General features: G+C 54.2%; 1 protein-coding gene across 10 annotated transcripts in view; it reads left to right on the forward strand.

The window, feature by feature from the left end:
* Positions 1–27,291, forward strand: part of MBOAT2 (membrane bound O-acyltransferase domain containing 2) — a 122,975-nt gene that overhangs the window by 75,493 nt on the left and 20,191 nt on the right. For 8 of the 10 annotated variants that reach the window (XM_051833321.2, XM_051833329.2, XM_051833318.2 and 5 more), the window contains 4 exons: positions 5,893–5,988; positions 14,306–14,361; positions 18,608–18,662; positions 23,715–23,898. In XM_051833321.2, the coding sequence (XP_051689281.2) occupies positions 5,893–5,988; positions 14,306–14,361; positions 18,608–18,662; positions 23,715–23,898 (391 nt within the window). The remainder of the gene's footprint in view (positions 1–5,892; positions 5,989–14,305; positions 14,362–18,607; positions 18,663–23,714; positions 23,899–27,291) is intronic. The other 2 variants (XM_051833323.2, XM_051833319.2) reach the window with 1 other exon arrangement.

The raw sequence follows: 27,291 nt of genomic DNA on the forward strand, positions 1-27,291 counted from the left end.
TTGTCATCTTCATTCGTTTCCAGAAATTTTTTGATTTCTCTTTCAATTTCAGGAGCGTGTTGTTCAGTCTCCGTGTGTTTGCGTGTGTTCTAGAGATTCCTGAGTTGCTGATTCCCAGCTTCGTTCCGTTGTGATTAGAGAAGATGCATGGCATGATTTTGATGTTTTTGAATTTGCTGACTTGCTTTATGGTCTAGCCATGTGGTCAGTCCTAGAGAACGTTCCATGCAGTGATGAGAAGAATGTGTATTCTGCAACTGTAGGATGGGAAGTTCTCTAGATATCCTTTAGGTCCGTTTGGTCTACAGTGTCAATTAACTGTAGTTTAAAAGCTCTTTGTTTTGATGCTTAGTCTCTTCACTCTGAGATGCATTGTACAGTGTAGCACATCTCTGTTTAGCCACGTTTCAAGAGCTAAGTGAACACATGTGGCAGTCGGGGGTAAGGTGGTAAGTTTAACAGCTGACTAGCTTTTAGGGGAAAAATGTCTGCAGGAACATACAGGCAGCCCTGTGTATCTGTGTTGTATGCTGGACAGATATTATCCTTCTGCTATGCGCTTCCTCATTATTCCTAATTTTCCTGATCTCAAGGTTCATTTATTTTTCTAACTGGCTATCATAATTTTTTTCTTCTATAATTTACTCAGTTTGTCATCCATTTTACCACTTATATTCTTTATCTGTTTCTTATTGATTTGTGGAATTTCTTTATTAGGGATATTAGCCTGATTATATGTTATAAATAGTTTCTGTTACATATTTAATTTTTGTCACATAGAAATTTCTAATGTTCGGTAATGAATGTTAAGAATTCATAATTTTCATCATGCTTCTGAAGATGTCACCACTCCAGATTTTTAGGGCATTCTTGTCTCTCTTACTGTGTGGCCGGTAAAAATATTTTTTTACCTCTGACGTGTGCATAGTTTCATTGGGTTTCTGTACGTGTATGCAGTGTGGATGGGAGACCGGGATGGGAGCTAGTGTTTCCTGAGCCTCACTTCCCTCGTCTGCTTTCCCCCGATTGTGAGTGCCAGCTTTTTAACAACATTTCCCATTGCACAGTGAACTTTTTTTTAACTTTCTTCTGTTCGGTTAGCCTTTTGATCTATTTCTGAAACAAGCTGCATTACTCTGTCATCCGCTGGAGATAAAAGCAAGGCAGGTCTTCCTGGTCATGCGTTTATTTAGTTTCCTAAGACCTTGACCAGCGGCCAGCCAGCTGCCCTTGGGATTTTGGTTGGGATTGTGATGCTAGGTTTAGAAACTATGTTCAGGGCTGGCGCTGCGGCTCACTAGGCTAATCCTCCGCCTTGCAGCGCCGGCACACCGGGTTCTAGTCCCGGTTGCCCCTCTTCCAGGCCAGCTCTCTGCTGTGGCCCGGGAGTGCAGTGGAGGATGGCCCAAGTACTTAGGCCCTGCACCCCATGGGAGACCAGGAGAGGCACCTGGCTCCTGGCTTCAGATCAGCGCGGTGCACCGGCGGCAGCGCGGCAGCCACTGGAGGGTAAACCAATGGCAAAGGAAGACCTTTCTCTCTGTCTCTCTCTCTCACTGTCCACTCTGCCTGTAAAAAAACAAACAAACAAAAAAAACGAAAACTATGTTCAGGATAGAAATGACCGTCAGACTCACTTGGAGCCTCACGTGAGTGCCTGTGAACACTACATGTGTGATGCCACAGCTGCCTGTGAACACTACACATGTGATGCCACAGCTGTCCCCTGCCCCAGCATCGCCGCTTCAGTGCTGAGAAGATCCTGAAGCTTTCAACAAGCTTTGTTCGTTTTAAGGAAGCATCCTTTTTACTGAGAGTTTTATTTGTTAGGTTGAAACATTACTGAGCGTTATTAAATGTCCTTCTGTGGGCCCATTACAGTTGTTTTTTTCCTCTGGTTCATCACTGTGATGGCACATGTTACTAGTCTTCTAAATAGAATCTCACATGTGTCGAACAGAGCCTGCTTGATGGAGGTGTCTTATTCTTTTGAGCTAACATTAGCGTGCTCCTCTTTGCTAAGGGACTGTCCCAGCTGTTGCAAGGTGGCGGAGCGCCTCAAACTCAGTGACGAGACAACAGTTTGTTGTTTTCCGTGGCTCTGTGTGTAGAGGGCTCGGCTGACCCGCTTTGCTTGGGATCTTACGTGAATGCTGTTGAGTGCTGGCGTGGCAGCAGTCGTTTGAGAGGCTGGCCTCCTCACGCAGCTGGCAGTGGGGTTGGCTGCTGGTGGTGAGGTCAGCCAGTGCTGTTGACTGCAGTTTCACTGTGGCCGTGGGGTTCCCACGCACGGTGGTAAGGCTCTGAGGAGGAAAGCCTTCCAAGAGAACCAGGAGGAAGCTGCAAGACGTCTTATGGTCTGGTCTCCAAGTTTCAGGGAGCCATTTCCTGTCGGGGAACTGAGGCTTAGGTCCAGCACAGACTTGAAGGGAGGAGGTTGGATCCCAGCTCCCGGTGTAAACCGCACCATGTGCAGCAGTGGTGGTTCGTGATGGCCGGGGGCTGTGGGCCCTTCAGCTCGCTCACGTCCTACACAAGAGTGAACTCACTCCTCCCCGAGATCCCCACAGCCTCATCCCATTAGGACAGCGAGCTCGAGCCCATCTTTCCATCCGAGTGACGTCTGGAGTGGACGGTCCTTCCCGGTCTGAGGAACTGGAGAGGCAGGACCTGCCCCTTGCACCTGCAGCATACCTTGGTGAACGGAACAGGAGAGTGAGCAGATGCTTCTGTCCTAAGAGGGCTGGAGCGCAAGGCTCCTGGCAGCCCCTTGCATCAGCCCAGCCCCGGGCCTTGGGTTTCCTCTGTGGCTGTCGCGCCTGCGCTCTCCGAGCTGCCGCCGTCTTCCACGAGAGGTAACGTTGTTGTTGAACAGTGTGCCTCCTGCCGGTGGAAAACTGGGAAATGGGGTAGCTCTTCATCTCCAGCTGAGTCTCCCTTCGTGCCCAGCTGCTGTAACTCCGTTTAAGAGCTGTGTGGGCCGCCCGTGTGTCTAATTATAATTCCCTACACCAGACAGAAACCACCCCCGCAGATCTCTTCAGGTGTCTCTTTCCTCCTTGGCCTGAAATTCAGCGTGTGCTGGGGCGGCTTGCTTGTTTCCAGAGAAAGTGCACGAGACAGAACTCGGGGATGCAGGAAGCTGTGTTCTGCCTGTGAGGCCCCGTCAGGGATGGCCCTGCAGTCTCCCGGAGGCCGTCGGGGCTGCCCTGACTTGTCTGGACCTCGGTTACCTCCAGGACGTGTGCTTGCTTTTTCTGTCTCAAAGTGGGAACACTTTTTACTTTAGCTCATCCCTCTCCACCCAGCCTTGTACCTGTCTGTCTTTTAAGAAACCAGCTGTATTTATCCCCGTTACCGTGGCAGTGCTGCTGCCACTCGGCCCAGGCTGCCTTTCCTCTCACGCTGCTGTCCTGCTGGCCCTGGGTAGTGGCCACCGCCTGCTACCCAGAGTCCTGAATTACAGAGTCGGAGAACAGGCGTTTATTGAGGAAGCAGGTGTGCTCCCTCAGGGGACTGGCCTGGGCTCTGTGCTGTGTCTGGCAGCATTTGGGTTGTTAAATGAAGCACAGGGAATACACGTGATGTCCTGGAATCCAGCGCCACCCTTTCTCACTCCTTATGTGGCCTGGCGTTTCGTCAGGGCGCCCGGCAGGTGTGTTGTTGAGCGTGCTGACGTGTGCCGGTGAATGTCGAATGAGCAGTAGGTCGATCTGGGTCAGCCCTGGCCCACTGCACAGAGAGAGCCTGCTGCAGGCATGAGATCTGTTTACTTGCAGAGCAACAGGAGCCAAGCCCGTGTTCTGCAGGCCTTGAGGTAATGCGAGTGTCCCCAAGAGGCTCAGCTGCTGCTTCTGCCTCTGTCTCATTTCCAGAGACTTCTGGGGCTGCTGCTGTGGCATAGCGGGTTAAGCCACCGCCTGCATTGCTGGCGTCTTCACATGGGCTCCGGTTTGAGTCCCAGCTCACTTCCAATCCAACTCCCTGCTCAAGGCCTGGGAGAAGCAGTGAAAGGTGGCCTCAGTGCTTGGCCCCTGCATTCATGCGGGAGACCCAGATCAAGCTCCTGACTCCTGGCTATGGCCTGGCTCAGCCCTGGTTGTTGTTGATCTCTGGGCAGTGAGCCAGCAGATGGGAGATCATTCTCTTTGTAACTCTGACTTTCAAATAAAAAAGTGATTTAGGCCGGCGCTGTGGCTCCCTAGGCTAATCCTCCGCCTGCGGCGCCAGCACACCGCGTTCTAGTCCCAGTTGGGGTGCCGGATTCTGTCCCAATTGCTCCTCTTCCAGTCCAGCTCTGTGCTGTGGCCCGGGAGTGCAGTGGAGGATGGCCCAAGTGCTTGGGCCCTGCACTCCACGGGAGACCAAGAGAAGCACCTGGCTCCTGGCTTCAGATCAGCGCAGTGCGCCGGCCATAGTGGCCATTTGGGGGGGTGAACCAACGGAAAAAGGAAGACCTTTCTCTCTCTCTCTCTCTCTCTCTCTCACTCACTCTCTCACTCACTCTCACTGTCTAACTCTGCCTGTCCAAAAAAAAAAGTGATTTATTTATTTTCAAATTTATTTATTTGAGAGGTAGAGTTATAGACAGTGAGAGGGAGAGACAGAGAGAAAGGTCTTCTGTCCATTGGTTCACTCCCCAGTTGGCTGCAACGGCTGGAGCTGCGCCAGTCCGAAGCCAGGAGCCAGGAGCTTCCTCCTGGACTCCCATGTGGGTGCAGGGGCCCAGGGACTTGGGCCATCTTCTGCTGCCTTCCCAGGCCAGAGAGCCGGATTGGAAGAGCAGCAGCCAGGACATGAACTGGCGCCCACATGGGATGCCGGCACTGCAGGCAGAGGATTAACCCACTGTGCCACGGTGCCTGATATTTATCTATTTTTTATAAAGACCCCTTCTGCTTCTGCATCCACCTGCTCCCAGGGCTCTGTTTAGGTGGTTATTACAGGAACACCTCATTTTGAGTAACAGTTCTGTACATCAAAATCTAGTGGTCTAAAAGAAATATTAATGCTATTTTGCTCATGATCTTGTGGGTCGGGAGCTCAGGAGGGGTTCCACGCATGGGCCTCTCTTCATTATGGTGTCAGCCTCTTCCGCCACACATCCAAGGGGCTCCCCTTGGCTTTTTCCTTAAATTTCTTCCCTAATTGGAGAAGATAATGAATATTCAGCCACAACTTCTGTTTGTTTTGGTTTTGTATTTTATTCATCCCTCTGGAATTGTTTTAGGGTGAGGGGAAGGCGTAGTCCTCTCTGCCACTGGAATTGTTAACTGCATCCATGCCATAACCTGCACTGCAGCCTTTGCCCTACGCAGTCGCTGGGATCTAGACTCGCCTGTTCCTGTGTGAAGCATTTCCCCTGTGCTGCGTGTTTAATTGTTGTAACTGTGTCCCACGCTTCTCAGTTACGTGAAACTCACCAAGTCTTCCTTCCCATAGCGTGTGAGTGCCCCCCAACCCCGCCAAAGATGTGTGGTTTAGATGTTGAGGACAAGCTCTTAAAGTTCTTTCAAGAATGTGCTTTAATTTCTATCTTGGCCAAATATTTTTGAGCTAAGTTTGTTCTCTGGAAAAGAGCAGTAAGTGAAGAACGACACGGCCGTCCCGGCTGTGTGGTCGTGGCCCCTTGTGAATGGGTGCGAGGGTGTCCTTCAGAAGGAGGGCGGCGACGTTGGTGACTCAGCGCGTTTCCCCCCCGGAACGTGGCATCCAGGAGAGCGAGGCAGGTCCCGGCAGAGTTTTCACATCTGGTCCCTAACGGCCGATGGGGAGTGGACAGAGTAGCGCTTGATTTCTGAACCATACCAGTTTGTTAATAAATTACCTTGAAATGTACTCTAGCAAATGAAGCTTTTATTTTCACTAATCTAGTTTATTTTTGTTTTACAGATATTGTTTTGTGTTTGCTTTGGGATACCTCACAGTGTGCCAAATTACTAGAGTCTATATCTTTGATTATGGACAATATTCGGCTGATTTTTCAGGGTAAGATTCAAACCTTGCTTCAGTAGCCGTTTTTATCTTTCCTAATGTGGTGGTTGAAGGACAAGCTACAGCTGCATTTAGTAGCTCCAGTGAAAAGCTGTTACTGAACACTTTAGCTGCAAAGTCCTGTATGAATCTAGAACTTTTCTTCTTGTGCGTAGTCTTCAGTAATACTCTGTGTCACAAGAATACGCTGTGCTTGAACGTTGTCTTACATGAAATGTCAGATACACAGCATGAGCCTTTCCCCAGGCATCCTGGCACTGACACCTGGGGAGGGGCTGGCCCGCGGAGCTTGCATCCTTCCTCTCTTGTTCTCTGTTCCTTTGTCAGTCATTCGCCAGCTTCCACGTGCAGGATCTGCCCGCTGTGCTGCTGCCTAGCACCCAGGGGCCGTGCCGGGGTCCAGAGGCCCTCAGGCTGCTTTCTCTGGATTTCCTGGGGAAGAGTCTCCCACCTGGGTTTTACTTACTTCTGTGGATCTGTGCACTTCCTTAACTTCAGCATCAGTGAAAATAGCTTCTGGCGTTTGTTCCTTTAAAGGTGGTTTATTGCCTCCCTGGCCCTGGGGGGGGTCTCATTGTCTTGTAACAAAACTAATTAAATGTCTATTAAAACAAAAAGTGCAGGGTAAGCCTTTGTGGACCAGGCCGCTCCCATCCTCATCAGGGACATCTGGCAGCACCTGGGGACCAGGCAGGGAAGGGGAAGAAGCTACTGTTTGCCTCCTTGTGGTGGACCCAGCACACCGCCACTAAACAGGGTGCGGAAGAGCTGCTTTTGTGTCAGTTCTGAGTCAGCGGGGCGGCACAAGTGAGCAGTAAATCCAACTTAAGGAGAAGTAAAGTGGGAAAAAGTGAATCCGTCAATCATGATATCTCAGGAACAGGTGTTCCACGGTAGGAACAGAACAGAGTTGCATAAGCTCCGAAGACACACTCCCAAGAAATGAGATGTGGAAGATGAAATCTTTTTCTCCCTAATGAGATGAAAGTGGATTTTATCACACAGATTAAAACAGTAGAGTTGGATGAAGGAAGATTCCATTCAGAACAAGCGACCAGGCCAAACAAAACAAATTCAGTCCACTTGAAAAATACAGACCAGTCAATCATGTTAGCAGTGAGTTCAGAGTTGAGCAGTGCACCTGGGATGTGGAAGACCTGATGCCAGCCGGCCCACTTGCGGATGGCGTTCTTGACTGTGGAGTGAGCAGACCCCGCATGTGTCCGCCCCCGCGAATGTCTGCATGAAGGTGAGGGGTAGCCCAGGTCTCGTGTCGTCGTCGTAGTTGTAGGGAAGTTGGGAACTGGTTATGCAGATCTGGGGGAGTTGTGTTGGCGAAGCTGACCCTCCTCAAGCAGCAGCCATAGCGGTCTTGTTTGTCCTGCACCCTTAGTGCTCACCTAGCACACAGCGGCACTGAGCACCACGGAGTCAGTGATGACACTGCAGCACAGAAGGTGAAAACAGTGAGGAGCGCTGGCGGCAGGCAGTGGGCAGTGCAGGCAGAGGTGCTGTGTAGGAGAAGGCCTGGGGCCAGCGCTGTGGGGTAGCGGGTAAAGCCACCGCCTGCAGTGCCGGCATCCCATGTGGGCGCAGGTTCGAGTCTTGGCTGCTCCACTTCCGATCCAGCTCTCTGCTGTGGCCTGGGAAAGCATTGGAAGCTGGCCCAAGTGCTTGGGCTCCTGCACCTGTGTGGAAGACCCAGAAGAAGCTCCTGGCTTCTCCTTGGAACAGCTCTGGCCATTGTAGCTGGTTGGGGAGTGAACCAGGAGATGGAAGACCTCTCCCTCTCTCTCCCTCTCTCTCCCTCTCTCTCCCTCTCTCTCCCTCTCTCTCCCTCTCTCTCCCTCTCTCTCCCTCTCTCTCCCTCTCTCTCCCTCTCTCTCCCTCTCCTCTCTCTGTGTAACTCTGACTTTCAAGTAAATAAATAAACCTTAAAAAAAAAGGAGGCCTTCATCAGGGACCTGGTAACGAGTAGACGCAGAGTTGCGTGAGCTTGAGGGACTGGTGTGGCAGGACGAGGGTGAAGGCTCGCTCTTCGTGCAGTGGGCACAGCGGAGGGGAGAGCTGTCTTCCTCAGTGCTTGGGCAGCGGCCCTGGAGCGCAGCCCCTACTTGATGCTGGCATCAGTGCACAACGTCTGGTGTGAAGGGACTCACCTGTGCTGAGCTGCCCCAGTGCTGGCCACAGCTGGGAGCATGATGTGCTCTTGCCAGCGAGTCGACACGCAGCCTCTTTGGTGTGGGATACGTTTGCTTGCCCATGACATTGAAAGCATTCGTAGATTGTCTGGTTCCAGATAACTGTCATGTTTTCCCTGGTTGTGGTATATGAACAACATTGACATTTTGAAGTTTGATTATCTTTACAGCCCTTGTCTCTCCTGTTGAGAAACAGTGTCTTTTTCTTCTATTTGTTGAATTCTTAGTGTAGGGTTAAGCTTATGATCATGAAGTAAACGGAAAGTATGTCACTAAAAATTAAAAACTAAGAAAGGGAGGAGGAGGGAGGTGGGTATGTGGGCAGGAAGGAGGGGAGGGTGGGAAGTGTCACTGTGCCCCTGAATCTTACATATGAAATACATGAAATTTGTTCACCTTCTATAAATTTTTAAAAATGTAGGAAAAGTTCATAGAAAATGGAATAAAAACAGACACAAGCTGACTGGATGAAAGGGGCTGTCCTCTCCGTAGAAGTTTCTGTCTGTGGAAAGGTTGAACAGCTGCTGGAGTTGTTAGCACCCAGAATAGCCTCAGCAAATCCATGCAAGAGGTGGAGGTTCCTGTGTTCCAGCAGTCTCCGTTGGAGAATGCGTTAGAAAAGGAATGCTGGTTTCGAGAGCAATCGAAACTACGAAACTATGAGATGCTAGGGACGCGCATGAAAGAAAGGCAGGCCGGGCTCTGGGACGCGGAGCAGCCAGGGTGAGGGGGGAGTGGGACGCGGAGCAGCCAGGGTGAGGGGGGAGTGGGACGCGGAGCAGCCAGGGTGAGGGGGGAGTGGGACGCGGAGCAGCCAGGGTGAGGGGGGAGTGGGACGCGGAGCAGCCAGGGTGAGGGGGGAGTGGGACGCGGAGCAGCCAGGGTGAGGGAGGAGCAAGCCCAGCGCTGTGAAGATGCCGATTTCCAGCGAGTCAACCTTCAGCGTGACGTCGACAGGGTGGGGTCTTGGAGGACATTGATAACCTCATTGGAGGTGGGGTCTTGGAGGACATTGATAACCTCATTGGAAAACCTGCCAGAGACTGATGCTTGAGGGCTGTGAACATGATGCGGACGGGCACTGCTGCTATAAGGCAGGAGTCACGAAGTGTTGTGAGACTGAGATAGGAACGCGCCTGGAGAGCACCTCGGGTGTCCAGGTGACAGACGGCTGCAGAAAGCCTGGCTCATTCCTCAATAAATGTCCTGGGTTGGGGCCGGCACTGTGGCGTAGCAGGTAAAGCCACCGCCTGTGATGCCGGCGTTCCTTATGGATGCCAGTTCTAGTCCTGGCGGCTCCCCTTCTGATCCAGCTCTCTGCTGTGGCCTGGGAAAGCAGTAGGAGGTGGCCCAAGTCCTTGGGCCCCTGCACCCACATGGGAGACCTGGAAGAAGCTCCTGGTTCCTGGCTTCGGATCAGCCCAGCTCCGGCCATGACAGCCATTTGGGAAGTGAACCAGTGGATAGAAGACCTATTCCCCTCCCACCTCTGCTGTAACTCTACCTTTCAAATAAATAAATCTTAAAATAAAAAATGCCCTGGGCCGTTTGGAAAGGAAAAAGAAGGTGGGCCCTGGCCTTGGGTGTAGATGAGGAGGTGGTAGTTGGGCGTGAGGACGGATTTTCTGGCAGAATACCCCGGTAATCCGTGCAGACTGAAATATGCTGAAGGGATCGCTTAGTGGGTCACCAAAGAAAGATACATGTGATATAGTCTTGTATTCAAATTAGTGTTGTGGGGCTAACTAGACAGTGTGGGGCTAACTAGACAGTGTCAGTGCTCAGTGGATCTGTCACTGCCATAACTCACCTGGTCCTTAGCTGAGGTGGTTGAGCACGGGCTGTGCACCCTGCTGGGTGCTCAGGGGCCGTGGGTGGCCGTTGTTCAGGCCTGAGAAGGCATGGACCACTTTGTCCCAAAGCCGCAGGTGTGGTGGTGGTTTCCCTCTCTCCTCCCTGGGAAGGCTCACTGAAGCGCAGAGTCTAAATTTAGAAACCTTTTGTGTTCTGTGCTTTGAGTCAGGAGCGCCCCTTGCTGCTCTCTACAATCCTGCACTTCCATTGTGCCCAGAGTGTGCTAGGAACTGGCCGATGCCAGTTACACAGCTGCCTGCAAGCCTGCTCCTTCCCTTTATCGCTGGCCGCCCCGTGGGAGTGTCTCCCAGCCCCTGACCTACATGTGGTTACAGGAAACATTCTCTCTGGCCAGTGCCGGTGTGGTTCAGGTTACCATGAGTAAACAGAGCCGGATCTGTTGGATCTGTTCGTGACTTGTCCGTTCCCCGCCCTGCTGGCCCCTCCCCTGAGGTTATGTGTGTCCAGAAAGCAGGGTGGTGGGAGGCTGATCCCTCACAGGCTGCACAGTTGGTGGCAGCCTGGGGAGTCCCCTGCCCAGCTGCCGTCCTCAGTGCTGGGAACCCCTCCCAGCTGTGTGTCTAGGTCCCAGGCCTTTGAGGGTTTCCCCCAGCTCTGTCAGTTTGAAGCTGTCCTTGTCTCTGTCCAAGTGCCTCTCAATACCTCACTGGGCACATACTCTTTTTTTTTTTTTATTTTTATTTATTTATTTATTTATTTATTTATTGGACAGGCAGAGTGGACAGTGAGAGAGAGAGACAGAGAGAAAGGTCTTCCTTTGCTGTTGGTTCACCCTCCAATGGCCGCCGCGGCCGGTGCACTGCGGCCAGCGCACTGCGCTGATCTGATGGCAGGAGCCAGGTACTTATCCTGGTCTCCCATGGGGTGCAGGGCCCAAGCACTTGGGCCATCCTCCACTGCACTCCCTGGCCTGGAAGAGGGACAACCGGGACGGAGCCCGGCGCCCCGACCGGGACTAGAACCTGGTGTGCCGGCGCCGCTAGGCGGAGGATTAGCCTACTGAGCCGCGGCGCCAGCCCACATACTGTTTCTTAGCCTCCTTTGCATGCCCCAGGACCCCCAGCACACGCCTGAAACCAGGGACAGGCTGAGCCCCGCGTGCACTGTGGTTTTTGCTGTATACACACACGTGGCAGATGCTCACTGTAGCTGTAAGGGCCCTGTCCCAGCTGTTGCAGCCATTTGGGGAGTGGTCCTCCGGATGGAAGACCTTTCTCTCTATCTCTCCCTCTCTCTGTCTGTAACTCTTGCCTCTCAAATAAATAAAATCTTTAAAAAAAAAAAAAAAAGGCTTCCGGCATGAAGGGCAGCGGTGCGGGGGGGAGGGGAGTTGTGCTGAGTCTTCAGCGTGGAAGCAATAGGATTAGGCAGTGCACACAGCCTGGAGTCCTTCAAGGTCCTTGGCTCCTTGCCAGCCCATAGCTACCTGAGAGCTGTGTCAAGCTCTTTGCTGCAATCCCCTTGAAGCTCCTGCGTCAGCCAGCTCCCAGCCAGACCTCCCCACTCCCTGCAGAGGCCTCCGGCCCCAGCCTCCCGTTCCCTGTCCGCAGCTTCTGCTCCGTCCCCTCCCTGGCTGCTGTGAGAGCTCAGGGATCCACTCATCTGTCACTGAGAGTTTGACGTGTTCCCTCAGGGTCTCTGTGTGACATCTTTGTCTTCTGTCCTGTTCTGTGTTCACCGCTCCCTGGCGACAGCGGGGACCAGAGGCACAAGAACTGCCCCCCATTCAAAACCAGAGGGCAAGGGCCAGCACTGTGGCATCCCTTGTAAAGCCACCTGTGATGCCAACATCCCATGTGGGCGTCAGTTCGAATCCCAGCTGCTCCACTTCCAATCCAGCTCCTTGCTAATGTGCCTAGGAAAGCGGTGGAGAGTGGCCCAAGTGCTTGGACCCCTGCACCCATGAGGGAGACCTGGGAAGAGCTTCTAGCTCCTGGCTTTGACCTGGCCCAGTACTGACTGTTGTGACCATTTGGAGAGTAAACCAGCAGATGGAAGATCTCTGGTCTCCCTCTCTGTCTGTAACTCTGCCTTTCAAATAAATAGATAAATAAATATTTTTTTAAAAGGAACTGAAAGGCATGCATGGGGGCTGAAGATCGGCAGTAAAAGAACCAGAAAGCGAAGACCGTTGTCAATCAGCCGGCCCTAGAAAGCTGCCCGGGAGGCAGGTTCCGAAGGCTCAGACGTGGGTACGGCATGCCCGTGCTCAGAGCAGCTGAGGTTTCTTGTGACCAGAGGATCTGATGGCAGTGGAGGGCGGCAGCTGCTCGCACGCGTGGGCCAGGGTGGACAGAGGACAGAGGGAGGAAGACCTTGCGAGCGGAGTAGCTGGTCCTGGCGGCAGGCTCAGAGGTTCCCTGTGTTTAGTATCTTACTGAGCTCCTATCTCGTGCGCATCACTAGGCACGGGGCGGCAGTGCTGGCGAGACTGTTAGGCTGCCGGCCTCCCTCAGTTGTTGAGACCCCTGCAAATGAGGAAGCAAACAGGAAGCGGGTGAAGAGGAGGATGTGGAAGCCAGAGATGGAGTTGTCCGGTGCCTCTGGTGCACGGCACTGAAGAGGGAGCCAGCACTGGCAGGGAGCTTGGTCTGCACGGGGACCTCTCTGACGCCGGGCGTGCTCGGCCTGTTGCCACCTGGCTTCCATTCCCTCAGGGAGCGGGCGCGGGCGGTGGACAGCTGCCGCCACCCTCCTGCAGCCTGCTCACTGTCCCAGGTCCTGCACCCGTCCCACCGGGAGAGTTGCCAGGGTGCGAGGGCGCGGGCTGCACTCTGAAGGGGCACACGTCCGTGATTCTGTGTGGCCCTGAACCACTTAATGTGGCACTAAGTTCAGTTCACAGCTGTTTCATCCGCTGTGGCTTTAAGAATTGTGTTTTACAGTGACCTGAGAGTTAGACTTCAGAACTGAGGGGGGCTTCGTTAGTGCTGGGCTAACCTGTGAAGGGGTAGGCAGGGTGAGGGCAGGGCCTGGGCTCCCTGAGAAACGGGCATTCCTGGGCATTTTACAGCGCTCGGCTTGCCGCGCCAGCCAGCGAGTGCCCGGGCTTGGTTGCCTGAGGAGGCGTTTCCTGGCAGCGAGGGCAGTGTGAGAAGTGACTTTGGGAGTCCCTGGTTTGAGTTGCCTCCCTGGCAGCTGCACAGCCCGACCTTCTGGTGCCTACCCCCCTCCCCACCCCAGTTCTGAGGGCCCCTGGGATGTGTGATGCCCTGAGCTGTCTGACCTGATGCTCGTGCTTGACTTGCTGGTTTGGTGAATGAGTGACTTAGGAGTAAACCACTAACGGATAAAAAATGACCCGGTGGTCTTTCCTGTCCGAGTTTCCTATTCAGTTCAGTAATTCTAAAATACAGGGAAATGGTGACATTTTCTTCCTCCTTAAAGTAGGCGTGACTGTGCTGCAGGTGGCGGCCTGAGGGTCCTGAACCCTGGAGCTCTCAGATGCGTTGGTTGCTTTTCTTCCTCCCCTGTTTCCCTCACTGTCTGTTCTCCGCCTCTCACATTTGTCATGCAAATGCCTTACTTTTCTGCTGGGTCCTGTTTCCCAGGCAACTTGCTTTTCCCCTTCACTTTCGGCCCTGAGGCCAAAGGCAGTGAGCCCTGTGGTCCCTGTCTGGCCCCAGAGAGCCCGCCCTGTGCTTCCAGCCTCTGGGCCTTGTTAGAGGATGCGTGAGAAGAAGGGGTGGGGCTGGCTCGCTGCTGCACAGGAGATGTAGTTAGGGGTTAGAGTGCTTTTTCTTTGGCTGTTTTTGTTTTTTCAAAGCAAGGCAAGGGCGCAGTATCCGCAGCATTGAGCTACTCTTTGCCAGACGTCTTAGGATTTGGGGCGTGTGTCTGGTGCGGTGCTTGAGTTGCAGCTTGGAAATACGTGCATATCGGGTGCCTTGGGTTCCAGTCCTGGCTCCGTCCTCCGCTCCAGCTTCCTGCTCATGCAGGAGACAGCGCAGGGTGACTCAAGTACCTGGTTCCCCGCCGTCCGTGTGGGAGACCTGGATGGAGGCTGGAGTTCTGGCTTCAGCCTGACCCAGCCCTGCCTGGTGTGGGCTTCTGGAAGGGAGTGAACCAGCAGGTGGAAGCTCACTCTCTCTCTCTCTCTGTCTCCCTCTCCCTCTGCCTTTCAAACAAAGTTAATGGAGAAAGATGTTAGGCCGTGTGGTTGGTTAGCAGAGCACGCTCCCCCGCGCGTCCTGAACTTGTCACCCCAGCGCCCTCTCTGGTTTGTCTCCTCACAGCCCCATGATGATCATCACCCAGAAGATCACCAGCCTGGCCTACGAAATCCACGATGGTAAGAGTTTGGAAATGGACCTTCCACCGCCACTGAGAAGCATGCGAGTCCAGCAGGCTTGTGCTTGTGAGGCACTGAGTCCGCGCTGTCGGGAAGGGAGGAGGGAGGTGGGCGGTGCTTAGCCGGGCTCGGGTGAGGGTGTGCTTGTCCCCACTGCAGTGAGGTCAGAGTGCGACAGTGTGATTGTGTCACGTTACCCACGTTAGTGGCGTTTTAACATAGAAAGGAAATGGGCAAAATGAGCCCCTTAGAGCTGGGGAGAGGGAGAGGGAAAGGCAGGTTCACTTGTCTCAAAGTCTCTGCCTGGCATAGCAGGCGCTGTGTGCAGCTCTGCTTCTGTGTAGAGGAGGCCGGGGGTGGAGGATGGGGGCACACGTGGACTCGGCCCCGCCTGCTCCTTCCCACTCCAGGTTTCTCACTTGGAAACAGAAAGTACGATACACTGGGGAGGTTTCTGGTGGATCATAATTTGTATACAGGGTCTCATGGTCCTCACAGCCTGATGCGTGGAGTGAGTGGGACTCTGCAGGCCCTAGCACTGTCGCGAAACCCCCACTGTGGAAGGCTGTCAGAAGTGTGCGTTTATCCTCGGCTGACGCTTCTGCGCCGTGGCCAGGACACGTTACTTGGGGCCTCTGGAAGCACAGTGCAGGCAGGTCCTGGGGCAGGGGTGCCACTGCACCTGTAGGTCTCGAAGCATTCGATGACAGTGTGTCTTCAGCTCAGAGAATCAGTCGTGAGGTGCTAGCCAGGCTCAGCAGTGTTTAGAGAATTCACACCCCCTAGGTTTTCAGAGCGTCTCCTCCTGCAGCTCAGTTCAGTCCAACCTGCAGGACTGTCTGCTGTGCACCTGCCTCGCCCCACAGCACCTGCCGCTCTGTGCCTGAGGACGGAGCAAACCCCACCTAGCCCAGGTCTCCTAGCAGGTCTTACAAAGGGGGCCCTCATGGTGTTGGGGACCCCAAGACCGTGCCCAGTTTGGTGATTCCCGGGGTTCAGCATGTGGTTGGTTGTACTCATGGCTAAATTCATTGCTGTGAGAAGATTCCCGACAGGATCAGACAAGGACAGAGGTGCCTGGCGAGGAGGCCACCAGGAATGCTTGCCCTGTGGAGTCCCAGAAAGTACGCTTGGTTCCCAGCAGCACCAGGGAGGTTGTCCACCAGGCAAGCTCAAGAGACAGCACCTGAGGCTCTCACTGGGGCTGCTCACGTGGGGACACTGCCCAGCACCTGCCAAGAGGCCAGGCTTCCAGGAGGAAAGCAGGGGTTGGCCCACACGAACTGGGTACAGGGGACGTCTTCGTCCATTTAGGGGACTGCTTATGGCCAAGTTCCGGACACCGCCATGGGCCAGCCTTCCAGGCAGACTGTTCTGGGCGACACAGGCTCAGGCCTCAGTGGCCTCTGCTCTGCACGGCCGTTAGGTTCTGGACCCCTGCTGGAAGAAGCAGGCAGACTTGTGCATCTGTAACTGGCCCCTGCCAGCTCAGCTGCGGGCCCAGTAGCACAGTTCCAGAAGCAGGCACTCATTCATCTTGGGAAATCTCTGGCTCGGGTTGGAGACAGCCCATCACCTCACGTGACAGCACCTCCCTGCACTTCTGGTTGTGAGTGGTGCACAGGGGGTTGCCAGGGCGTCCGTGGGTGCCAGAAGCGGTGGTAGTGTGTGTGGCTCTGAGGGTGGCCTGGTAGCTCAGCTTGTGGGAACAGAGCGTGCTTCCTCGCTGGCAGCTTCCTGGGTGTTGCGTCGCAGTGGGAGCCTTCGGCCTGGCTTGGTGCTTGGGGAGTATGAAAAGTGTCCTTGTTCCCATGGTACCCTGGGCTGTGCACTTGTGCGTGGCCTACTTCTAGCTTTGAAAAATGCAGTCTTGTTTTTCATTGATGTTCGATTGTTTTGTTGAAAGTAGCCCAGTTTTGAACTGGGAGGAAAGGCTGGGCTTGTAGGTGCACACGTGCGACACAGATTTGTCCTGTCTCCGCCCCTTGGGTGGAGTGCAGTTCTAGCAGGATTTTAGCCGCGCTGCCCAGCCCGTAGCCCCACCCTACACCAGACCCTGTAAGTGCCGTGTAAGATACCGTGAAAACCTGGTGGATGGCGGAGCCTGAAACCACCAACGCAGCTGCTTCGTGCCGCCTCCGCGTAGAAGGGAGAGGACAGAAAGGATGGAGGTTTGAAGACACAGACACTGACCCTGGTCTCCAAAGACAGCGCTCCTGCTTAGGAAAGGGTGGACATACTGGAGTGTCTGCTTAGTGGGGAGCAAGTCAGACCTGGGAGGGGCGGGTACCCCCTCCTGGACTCAGCTCCTGACGACGGTTACCACTGACCAGTCTTCTCCTTCAGTGCTTTTTTTCTTGGAGACAAAAAGGAAGCATATGCTATTGAAATCTGAAAAATACAGTTAGCACAAAAATGGAGGCGTCCTCCACGCTCACCCCCCCGCAGCCCACCAGAACCCAACCTGCTTTTTATTAATATTTGAGCTACTGCTTCATCGTCTTATAGCATGTTTTTATTTTTCCATAATTATCAAAAGGAGTATGTAGTTATTTATTGCCCAGTCCCTAATTGGGGGTATAGTTTGTTATTTTTTGCTATTATTTATAAGGCTGTGATTTTTGCCATAAATCTTGAATAATCTTTGGTTATTTACTTGGATTAGAGCCCCTGTGCTACAGGCAGGAAAGATCCTAACAGAATTGCTGTGTTGCTTGGCAGAAAGATGTTGGGGGCTCCCCTTGGGCTTGGTGCCCTGGTTCATCTGTAGGAAGGTGGGGGCTCTGTTTGCTGGTTCTTGACCTGGTTTATCTGCAGGATGGTGGAGGCTCTGTTCACTGGTTGCCAGTGGTTTATCTGTAAGATGTTGAGGGCTCTGTTCACTGGTTGGGGCACTGGTTTATCTGCAGGATGGTGGAGGCTCTGTTCACTGGTCAGGGCACTGGTTTATCTGCAGGATGGTGGAGGCTCGATTCACTGGTAGGGGCACTGGTTTATCTGTAGGATGGTGGGGGCTCCTCTTCATAATTGGTGTATTGTTTTTTTGGATTCCATCTCTGCTGAGCTTAAGTTCTGTGAAAGAAAGGTGCTTGTTTTCCTGTGCTGCCTCCTCCGTACCCAGAACAGTCTTGGGGCATTTTAAAGTGATGCTTCTTTCTTTTCTATCTCTGTTTCACATGTAATACAGAAAACGTGTGTGCTTTACATAGTGGTGATATGCTGTATGAGTGAGAGCCCTTTAAAACTCCTGTGTACTTACACTAGGGGCAAGTGCCATCTTTCTCTTCATACGTGTCTCATACGTAATTAGGTGCTTGTTTCTTGTATTTCTTTGGCTTGTTTTTTCATGGGTTTTGTTTCTGTGGGATTTATTTACTTCAGTGTTTTTAGTTGCTTCTGTTTTGACTCCTTGGGGGATGTTAATTCTTTATCACATTTGCTGCAAATGTCTTCTCGGTGTGTTGTTTGCTTATTGATTTAGTCCCCCTTTGGTCTTTAAATCTATTTAGGGTAAATATTCAAAAGTGGGTGCAGGAAGTAGAGGTGAACCATAGCTGGTATCATCCCGCTTGCAGGGAGACGGTAAATCCATGGGTGAACGTGGTGCTTTGAGTCCGTTTTCAGTCACTGGAGTCACGAAGGAGAAATGAAGTCGGTTTCTAGCCCAAAGTACTGATGTTCCGTCCTTTAACTCGTCCAGGAACAGAAAGGCTGTGATGCCCCTCTGAAGGGGCGCAGGTGACAGATGCGTCATTCAGAGAGTGCTAGGGTGAGGGACGTCATTTCCTCTAGCACGCAGTCACATTGGTGACTTTCCTTCCCCTGTGTCTTTTTAAAAATGTTGTTTGAGAGGCAGAGGACGGGGAGACACACACACAGAGTAAGAGATCTTCCATACGCTGGTCCAGTGTCTGGGGCTGGGCCAGGCTGAAGCCGGAGTCAGGAGCACCATGTGGGTCTCCCACGTTGGGAAGCAGGGACCCAAGTACTTAGACCATCTTCGTGCCCCGTTAGCGGGAGTTGGATTGAAGTGGAGCAGCCGGGACGCGCGCCGTTGTGCCCATGCTGCTGCCCCCATGGGGTTTCTAGTGGGCGTGCGGTGGTGCTTCAGGGATGACGTCTGTGCTACCATGAGAAAGAAACATTCTGCTGAACTATGAAGTGGAAAGTAGCCGAAGTGTGCCTGGGAAAATGCCGTTCTTGGGAGAAGTCTTTGTTGATAAAAGTGCCTGTTTTTGTTTCTCAGGGATGTTCCGGAAGGATGAAGAGCTGACGCCGTCACAGAGGGGTTTAGCTGTAAGGTACGTGTGCCGGCAGCATGTGCCGCCGTGGCTCACGCCGTGTCTGCCAGCGACAGCAGCACTTGCGTGGCTAAGACTTCCTGGTCCTTTCAGAGGTGCCTCCTTGTGAAAATCAAGCTGCCCTCCTCCTGTACAGCTCCCACACCAGGTCCCACTGGGCCGGGCGGGGCAGCCCTTCTCGGGCTCGCATAGCAGAGGGCGTCTGCTAAGACTGGTTAAAGGTTTGTTTTCTTTTATTTATCCACTGTTGCACTCTCCAGATGGCTGCAACAGCTGGGACTGGGCTGGATCAAAGCCAGAGGCCCAGAACTCCATCTGGGTTCTCCCATGCAGGAGACAGGAGCCCAAGTTCTTCGACCATCTTCTGCTGCCTTCCCAGGCACATTAGCAGGCAGCTGGAGTGGAAGCAGAGCAGCTAGAACTTGAACCAGAGCTAAGACAGGGTGACAGCACAGCAAGTAGGGGCTTAACCCACTGCCCCACAGTGCCGGCCCCTATCTGCTAAGTTTGTGTGTCTGTGAGGCTCCAAGTTTCAAAGGCAGGAAGATAGTGTGTCTGCCCTGTAGCAGTTATTGTAGCCCAGCACCTTGATGGCATCAGCACATTTGCAGAGCCCGTGTCTGCCGTGGTGTGAAACAGCAAAGAACCAGTTAGAGTCCGAGACGTCCATCCGGGATATGCTGCTGCTGTGTCGATACCGTGCGCTCTGAGGGCTAATCTAAGAGATGGTTCTGTTTCAGTCTGACATAGCTAAAGACCAAGAACACGTTTTATTAAGACAGAGTTCCTACGGAGTGCATTGTTTCTAAATGTAGAACTAATAGCTGCCGATTGTAGATGGACCCACACAGCTGTTCCCCTTGCCCGGGCAGCAGGTCTTGGGAATCTGCTGTTTTTCCCATCTGTAAAGTCACTCTATTCCAATATTCTCTGTGGTCAGTATTTGTGTATTGATAAACCTGCACTTGAACATGCGTAACTGACGAGAGGTTGCTGTGACCTGGGTGACCCATGGCCTCGGGCTGCGGGGACCCCTCATCTCTGGACACTCAGCCCTGTTTGCCCTTTTCCCCTTTGCAGCAAATCCCAAACCTGTGAGGTCTCTCTGTGCACCCGTCTCAGCAGTGGGCAGCACCCGGCCCGTCAGGTCTCTCTGTGCACCTGTCTCGGCAGTGGGCAGCACCCGGCCCATCAGGTCTCTCTGTGCACCCGTCTCAGCAGCGGGCAGCACCCTGCCCGTCAGGTCCCTCTGTACACCTGTCTCAGCAGTGGGCAGCACCCGGCCCGTCAGGTCTCTCTGTACACCTGTCTCGGCTGTGGGCAGCACCCAGCCTGTGAGGTCCCTCTGTACACCTGTCTACCTGTCTCAGCAGTGGGCAGCACCCGGCCTGTCAGGTCTCTGTATACCTGCCTCGGCAGCGGGCAGCACCCGGCCCGTCAGGTCTCTCTGTGCACCTGTCTCGGCAGTGGGCAGCACCCAGCCCATCAGGTCTCTCTGTGCACCCGTCTCAGCAGCGGGCAGCACCCTGCCCGTCAGGTCCCTCTGTACACCTGTCTCAGCAGTGGGCAGCACCCGGCCCGTCAAGTCCCTCTGTGCACCTGTCTTGGCAATGGGCAGCACCCGGCCCGTCAGGTCTCTGTACACCTGTCTCGGCAGTGGGCAGCACCTGGCCCGTCAGGTCCCTCTGTACACCTGTCTTGGCAGCGGGCAGCACCCAGCCTTGCTTACCGTGGTTCAGGTCTGGACCCTGGCACCTTCCTCGCCTGCCCCTCTCCCCGACTCCAGTTCCCTCGCCCACGGTGGCAACAGAACTTTAGTTCTGGAAAATAAAAGCAGCTCTACCTTATTCTGCAACCATGAAATCCACCAAACTGCCTGGAATTGCGACAAAACTTTCTTCCCTAGAGCCACAACTGACTGTTGGCCCTCCAGCTCAGGGCCCCTTCCTCTTCTGCACTGATCCACCTGTTTCACGGTCCACCCTCTCTCCAGCTTTCCCGGGAGCTCCCTCCTGGCTGCACCGTGGCCCTGCCCCACTCTGTAGTCAGCCCTCTGAGACCGCTGTCTGTGTTCCTGCCCTCCCAAGCCCTCCGCAGCCCCTGGACTCAGGCTTCCTGTCCCCACTGTATCTGAAGACCATTCTCTGGAAGTTGGCCTTGAGCGTGGCACGGGCACTGCCAGCTTCGTGGGCGCAGTGCTCAGCCTCTCGGCAGCATGGCCCGCCCATTGGTCTCTCGGCCCTGGAATGCCTTCGTCACCAGCCTTCCGGGACACAGCGTTCCTCCCCGCCCTGGCCTTGGCTCTTTGTCGCCTCTGTTGAGCCCTCTGCCTCTGCCTCACCGCTCTCGTCATCCGCGCGCTCGGCCTGGGGCTCGGGGCTTCCTCCAGGCGATCGCGTGAGGTGCCCTGGCTTTAATACCGTCCGCAGCTTTGAAGTCTCCTGAACGCATGCCCCGCTGCAGCCCTCTCGGGAGCCCTAGCCGCCCGTGTCCGTCTGCCACCTCAGAAGAGGCTCCTGGTTTCCATCCCCCTCCGTCCTGTGTCCCCCACCTGGTTGGTGGCAGCACATCTGTCACCAGGGCTCACTGGGCAAGCAGGCGGCCTCCCGTCTTCTTACTGCAGACTCACTCCACCACCAAGTCCAGTCAGCCCTTCCCGAAGACTTGCCTCTGCTCTGCCTGCTGCCCACCAATCTCCCTCACAGGACCCGGCCCAGACCCTCCTGTCCTGGGTCTGTCGCTTTTCTGACAGGTCTCCCTGCCCTCTGCTCCCCTGGCAGCCAAGGTGTGTGCTCAGGTTTTAGTATTCCCCTGCCTTGGGGGTGGGGTGGAAGCTCAGGGTTAAGCTGCCACCTGCGGTGCTGACATCCTGTGTAATTGCTGGTTTCAGAGTCCCGGCTGCTCTGCTTCCAGTCCAGCTCCCTGCTAGTGCGCCTGGGAAAGCAGTGGAAGATGGCCCAAGTGCTGCGCCCCTGCTACCTGTGTGGGAAACCTGGTTGGAGTTCTGGCTCCTGGCTTAGGTGTGGCCTAGTCCTGGCTATTCCGACTTGCTGGGAGTGAACCAGCAAGTGGAAGATTGATCGCTCTCTATTCTCTCTTTCAAGTCTCTCAACTCTGCGTTTCAAGTAAATAAATATTTTAAAAAAGAAAAAAACAGCAGGGCCAGTGCTGTGTTGTGAGGTTAAGCCTCTTCCAGCTGTGCAGGCATCCCATATCAGGGCTGGTTCGAGTCCCTGCTGCCCCTCTTCTGTAAGCTCTCTGCTGTGGCCCAGGAAGGCAGTAGAAGATGGCCCAAGTGCTTGTGCCCCTGCGCCCACGTGGGAGACCCAGAGGAAACTCCTGGCTCCTGGCTTCGGATTGGCCCAGTTCTGACCGTTGCGGCCATTTGGGGGAGTGGACCAGCAGATGGAAGACCTCTCTCTCTGTCTGTAACTCTGCCTCTCAGCCTCCCTTGGCTCCCTATGTAATTTAAAATAAAATTGCGAGCTTTTGCCTGCAGCTCATGAGCCCAGCAAGCGCCTGGGCCACTACACTCTCAGCTGTTCAGGACCGCCCAGCCCCCGCCATCAAAACCCCTCCCTGCCGTCACTTCTGGCCCTGCCCCTCCGTGTTTTCCCTCGTAGTTGGTGTTATCGCTGGACAGTCTGTAATGCAGTGGTCTCACTTGTCCCTCTCGCTGCTCCCCACAGCTGAGGTCTCTGCACACAGGATCTCGGTCTGGTTTATCGTCACTTTCCCTGTCACCTAAGTGGTGGCTGCCCGCTGTGGGCTGGCCTGTCCTGAGGAAGCATTCGTTGGATGGTGTTGGGGGGTGGTGCCACCCTCGTCTGGGGGTGGAGGCTGGGGATGCCCCCAAATGCCCTGCACCGCAGAGGACAGTCCCCCTACAACAAAGGAGTGTTGACCCCAGTTGTCAGAGATTTTGAGATTAGGAGCTCTATCCGAAGACAGAGCATCGTCGATATCAAATAAATATTGGTAGTGTCTCTCTCTCTCTCTATCTAACTCTGTCAACAACAATAAATAAATACATAAATAAATAAATACATAAATAAATATTGGTAGAATGAAGGAACGAACCTGTCACTTACTATCGTAGATCAAATCTCATAGGTAGACTTAAGTTCTCATTTCAGTAGTGAATGTGACAGTTATCTACTTTGGTACCTAAAATGGTGGGCTTGGCCAGAACTTACTCCAGGAGATTTCATGGTTCAGAATTATCTCCTGTAGTTCACTGCTCGGGAGGCTGAGTGGCCTCTGAGCGCCTGGTGCTGTGTTCAGTCTGGAGCCGGGGGCGCCCTCTGTAACCACGGCCGCAGGTGCTCACGCTGGGCTTCCCCACTGAGGGCGTCCTGCCTCCACGCTGCTGCAGGGAAACACGCAGAAGTCACCCAGACACTTGTTCTTTCAGCTTTATTTCATCTGAAAGGCAGAGTTGTGGGGGAGGGAGTGTCTTCAATTTTACTTGAGAGAGATCTTCCATCAGCTGGGTTCACTCCCTAAATGCCCACAACAGCTTGGGCTAGGCCAGGCTAAAACCAGGCGCCAGGAGCTGCATCCAGATCCTTCCTGTCGGTGGCAGGGGCCTGAGTACCTGGGCCGTCTTCTGCTGCCTCCCAGGGTGTGGTTAGTAGGACGCTGGACCGGAAGCAGAGGAGCCAGGACTCAGCCCAAGCACTCCGATACAGATGCGGGCGTCCAGCTAGTGGCTGAAACGCTGTGGCAGAGCTCTTGTGTGAGCCAGGGTTGGCTAGCAAGAAACTGAACTTGCTGCCCGATCACATCCACCTTTGGCTGCCAGCTTCGTGGTGAGAAGCCTAGTAGAGATCTGATTTGCTCGTAAGCATCTTCCTAGAAACTGTCTTACTAAAAGCACGCTGAGCATTGCTGTGTCCCGGGCTTTTCAGTTCTCACTGTGTGCGTACAAATGAAAACTCGAGCTTGTTTTGTGTTGGAAGCGGTCAGAGAAGCGAGGCGGGCGGTGCGTGTTCCCGTCCCGCTCCCGAAGGCTTCTGTTGGTCTCACGAGCCGCGTGTCGTCTTGTTGCAGGCGCATGCCGAGCCTGCTGGAGTATCTGAGTTACAACTGTAACTTCATGGGGATCCTGGCAGGCCCGCTCTGCTCTTACAAGGACTACATCACCTTCATTGAAGGCAGATCCTACCAGATGGCACAGTCTGGAGAAGACGGCAAAGAAGAAGCACAGTGTGAGAGGACAGAGCCGTCCCCGAACGTAAGATCCGAGGCTTCTCTGCCTTTGTAGCGCGTCGTAGTTTAAAGAGAGTAAGACTTTCACCTGTCTGTGTCCTGAAGAACCCGTTTCAAGGGAAATGGGTCTTCACACAGCCCCTGGCTGCAGAATCGGGAACGCGGACGCTGGCTCCTTCCTGGGGCAGCGCCTGGTGGCTGTGGAGCCTCGCAGCCGGGCGCTCGTGCGGGCTGAGCGGCTGCGTCTCCAGGCCCGTCTACATCTGGTCTGGCCCTCCGCCACACTGAAACACTGAGTTCTCCACTTCCTAACCGCCACCCATTGAAATCTTACTCCTCTTTAAAGGCCGGCTTCCAGTTCCACCCTTCCCACAGAGCTGGGTCTGACCGCTGTGAAGGAGCGTAGCCACGCCCACTCTGATGGCACCTGTGGTCGGCGCTTCCCCTCCCCCTGCTCTGCACCGTCCCTGCAGTCCTGGGAGCAGCAGCCACTGTTCTCCCCATCTCACAGAGGAGGAAACGGCCTCAGAGCCCAGGGTCCGGTGGGAGAGCTCAGACTCCCAGGGACTCCTGGGAACCACTGGGCTGCTGGGGGATGCTGCTTCATGGACGGGGCCTCCCTCCCTGCTGGGCTGCACCTGGCAGAACTGTCGCCGGTCGGAAAGTCTGAGAGGAAGGCGGGCGCGGGGAGCGCAGGGGCCGGTCTTTCCCGCGCGGTGCTGTCCTTCCCCGCTGCTCGTGGCTTGCTGGAGAACTGCCCGTTAACCCAGGCTCGCTCTGGCACTGGGAGTTGGTAGCTCCTCCTTTGGCTCCTTTGCAGCTCCAGGCTGACCCTTAACCTGCAGAGGCCTCAGAGCTGAGGGAGGGCGTCAGGGTGATGTCAGGCCGCCCTCTGCAGCCATGGGCTCCACCCCACAGCCAGCCCACCGTGGCCAAAAGTATCCGGGGGAAAAGCGATTGCTACTGTACCTTAAAAAAGTGGAGGCTTTTTTTCCTTTTTATTACCTAAAAAATATAGTATAAATAGCTGATGAGCTAGCCCCTGCATTGTATTAGGCATTAAGTCTCCTGTGGGTGACGGGGCGGTCACTGCACAGCCAGCACCTTAGAAGTTTGGTTTTTGGGCCGGCGCCGTGGCTCACTTTGTTAATCCCCTACCTGTGGCGCCTGTATCCCATATGGGGGCCGGGTTCTAGTCCTGGTTGCTCCTCTTCCAGGCCAGCTCTCTGCTGTGGCCGGGAGGGCAGTGGAGGATGGCCCAAGTGCTTGGGCCCTGCACCCGCATGGGAGACCAGGAGGAAGCACCTGGCTCCTGGCTTCGGATCAGCGCAGCGCTGGCCGTAGTGGCCATTGGGGGGGGGGGGGTGGGTGAACCAACAGAAGGAAGACCTTTCTCTCTGTCTCGCTCAATGTCTATAACTCTACCTGTCAAATAAAAAAAATAGAAGTTTGATCTTGAATACAACAAAGAATAAAAGGTGCTAGACTCCAGGTGGTTAATCTTTGCGGGTCCCTCCCTGGAGGGAGACTCTTAACCCCTTCCCTGTGTCAGGGAGGTATACAGATCAAACAGTTTTGTGAAGCATTTCAAAAATACAAACTTCTTGAAGTGTAATAGTAAGTCGAAGCCAAGAAGGAATAATTCCAGCCTATATATTCTATCACCTCACTCTGAATTTTTGTGAGATTCACTCACTAAATGTCACTTTCTTGGTCTATAGACATTGTAAATCAGAGGTTACTGATGATTGTTAACAACAGCTCTTAGTGTCTCATTCCAGCATTTTAACGGTGTTCTACTTAAATTCCACCTGCCTAGAGTTTACAAGGGAACGAGACGGGCATTTATAAAGCCCTCAGCTGGCACTGGAAGCCCTGTGTGCACCAGTGCAGTGGGTGGAGGGCAGAGAGTGAGGCTGCCCGCTGCTCTTCTGCGCAGCCCTCGTGGCTGGCTGTCCACCTTACTGAAGATGGAGGTCTGGCTCTGAGACAGGCCCAACAGCGGGGCTCCAGCAGAGGGCAGGTGCGTCTTCCCTCTCGTCAGGGCTCGCGGAAGCAGTGCCTGACTTCCGTGGCTGCCCCACGGTGCCGCAGGTGCCCGCTCCGGCTTCCCCGCATGTTGCACAGAACGTGATGACAGAGCTGCACTCCCTACCAGGGAGGCTGGGGCACGGCGTCTTCAGCCAGACTTCCCTGTGCCAGGAAGGAATTTTTCTGCCAGGCCGGAAGGAGTGAGCTCTTGGGCGACACCTGTCTCCCACATCTGTCGTGTTTTCTCTGGGGCCGTTCGGTGTTTGAGTGAAGGAGCCTGCAGTCTCCCTGGGCTGTGCAACTCGGCTGCAGGTTCTCTGCAGCTATGCAGGGGCTCGGATCCAGACCTCCCCGATTGTCCACATTTTAACCCCCAGCCCTGCTGCGGACCCGTGTCCCCGAGCCTGGATCTTCTCCACTTCAGTGTCGTCTCTGGCCTTCTGCGAGAGTGGGAGACAGATGTTCTCCTCCGGGGGGGGGGGGGGGGGGGCTGAAATCATCCAGCCAGGTAGCTCCATGTGTATCTAGTGAGGTATTCTTCGATATTTCTATGTGTGTTAATGTGTACTTGCATATGAGAAAAAGGAGTTACACACACGTGTATTACGTTTACACGCCTGCTTAGCCGTATGTGTTTTGTCATGTATGTGTGTATTCATGTGCATGTGTACACACACATCCGCCTTGCTCAGCAGAGAGGTTACGGGTGCCTGGTTGTGTCTGCCTTTGCACTACCCCTTCTCTCCCTTTTAGGCCCCTCCCTCTTCCCCCTCGCCTTCCAAGATACCTGATACCTGCCCTGGCTGATCCCGGTTAGAGATTCTGTTGGCATGTGTACCTCCTGGTATTTGAGATCACATGTGTGCTACTTCAATTTTCTTTTTTTAAACTGAGACCTAGATCCTTTGCCTGTAGTCCAGTGATCTACTTCTTTTTAGATTAATGCATGAGACTGTTTATCCAAACGTCTGGGGGCGGGTGAAAGGGAGGTGAGCCGCTGCAGCCAGGGAGGCCTGAGCACTCGGCCCCGCGCGGCGGCAGCAGCAGCCAGGAACCATGATCGTGCGAGCAGCCCAGCGTGCACCTTGACTCACCTTTGAGCCGTCCTTTTGGCACGGTTACATGGAACGCTGAAACGTGACTGCTGGTGTACAAGCTGTGAGCGGATTTGAGTGTCACCTGGCTTCTACACGGGGCGCTCCGATGCAGGCACTCCGTTGCGTCCTTCGTTAGTTCCAGCCTTTGATTGTTTCTTTCCTTTCGTGGCCTGTGTGACCTCTTCCAGCAACGCCAGAGCAGCCGAGTCGAGCTGCAGAGCGAGCCCTGCAAGGTGGTCTTTCAGCCCCGGCTCGGTGTGGCCAAACCAGGCCTCCCCTTCCCGCCAGAG

This window comes from Oryctolagus cuniculus, chromosome 2 (assembly GCF_964237555.1).
Source record: "Oryctolagus cuniculus chromosome 2, mOryCun1.1, whole genome shotgun sequence".
Classification (NCBI taxonomy): domain Eukaryota; kingdom Metazoa; phylum Chordata; class Mammalia; order Lagomorpha; family Leporidae; genus Oryctolagus; species Oryctolagus cuniculus.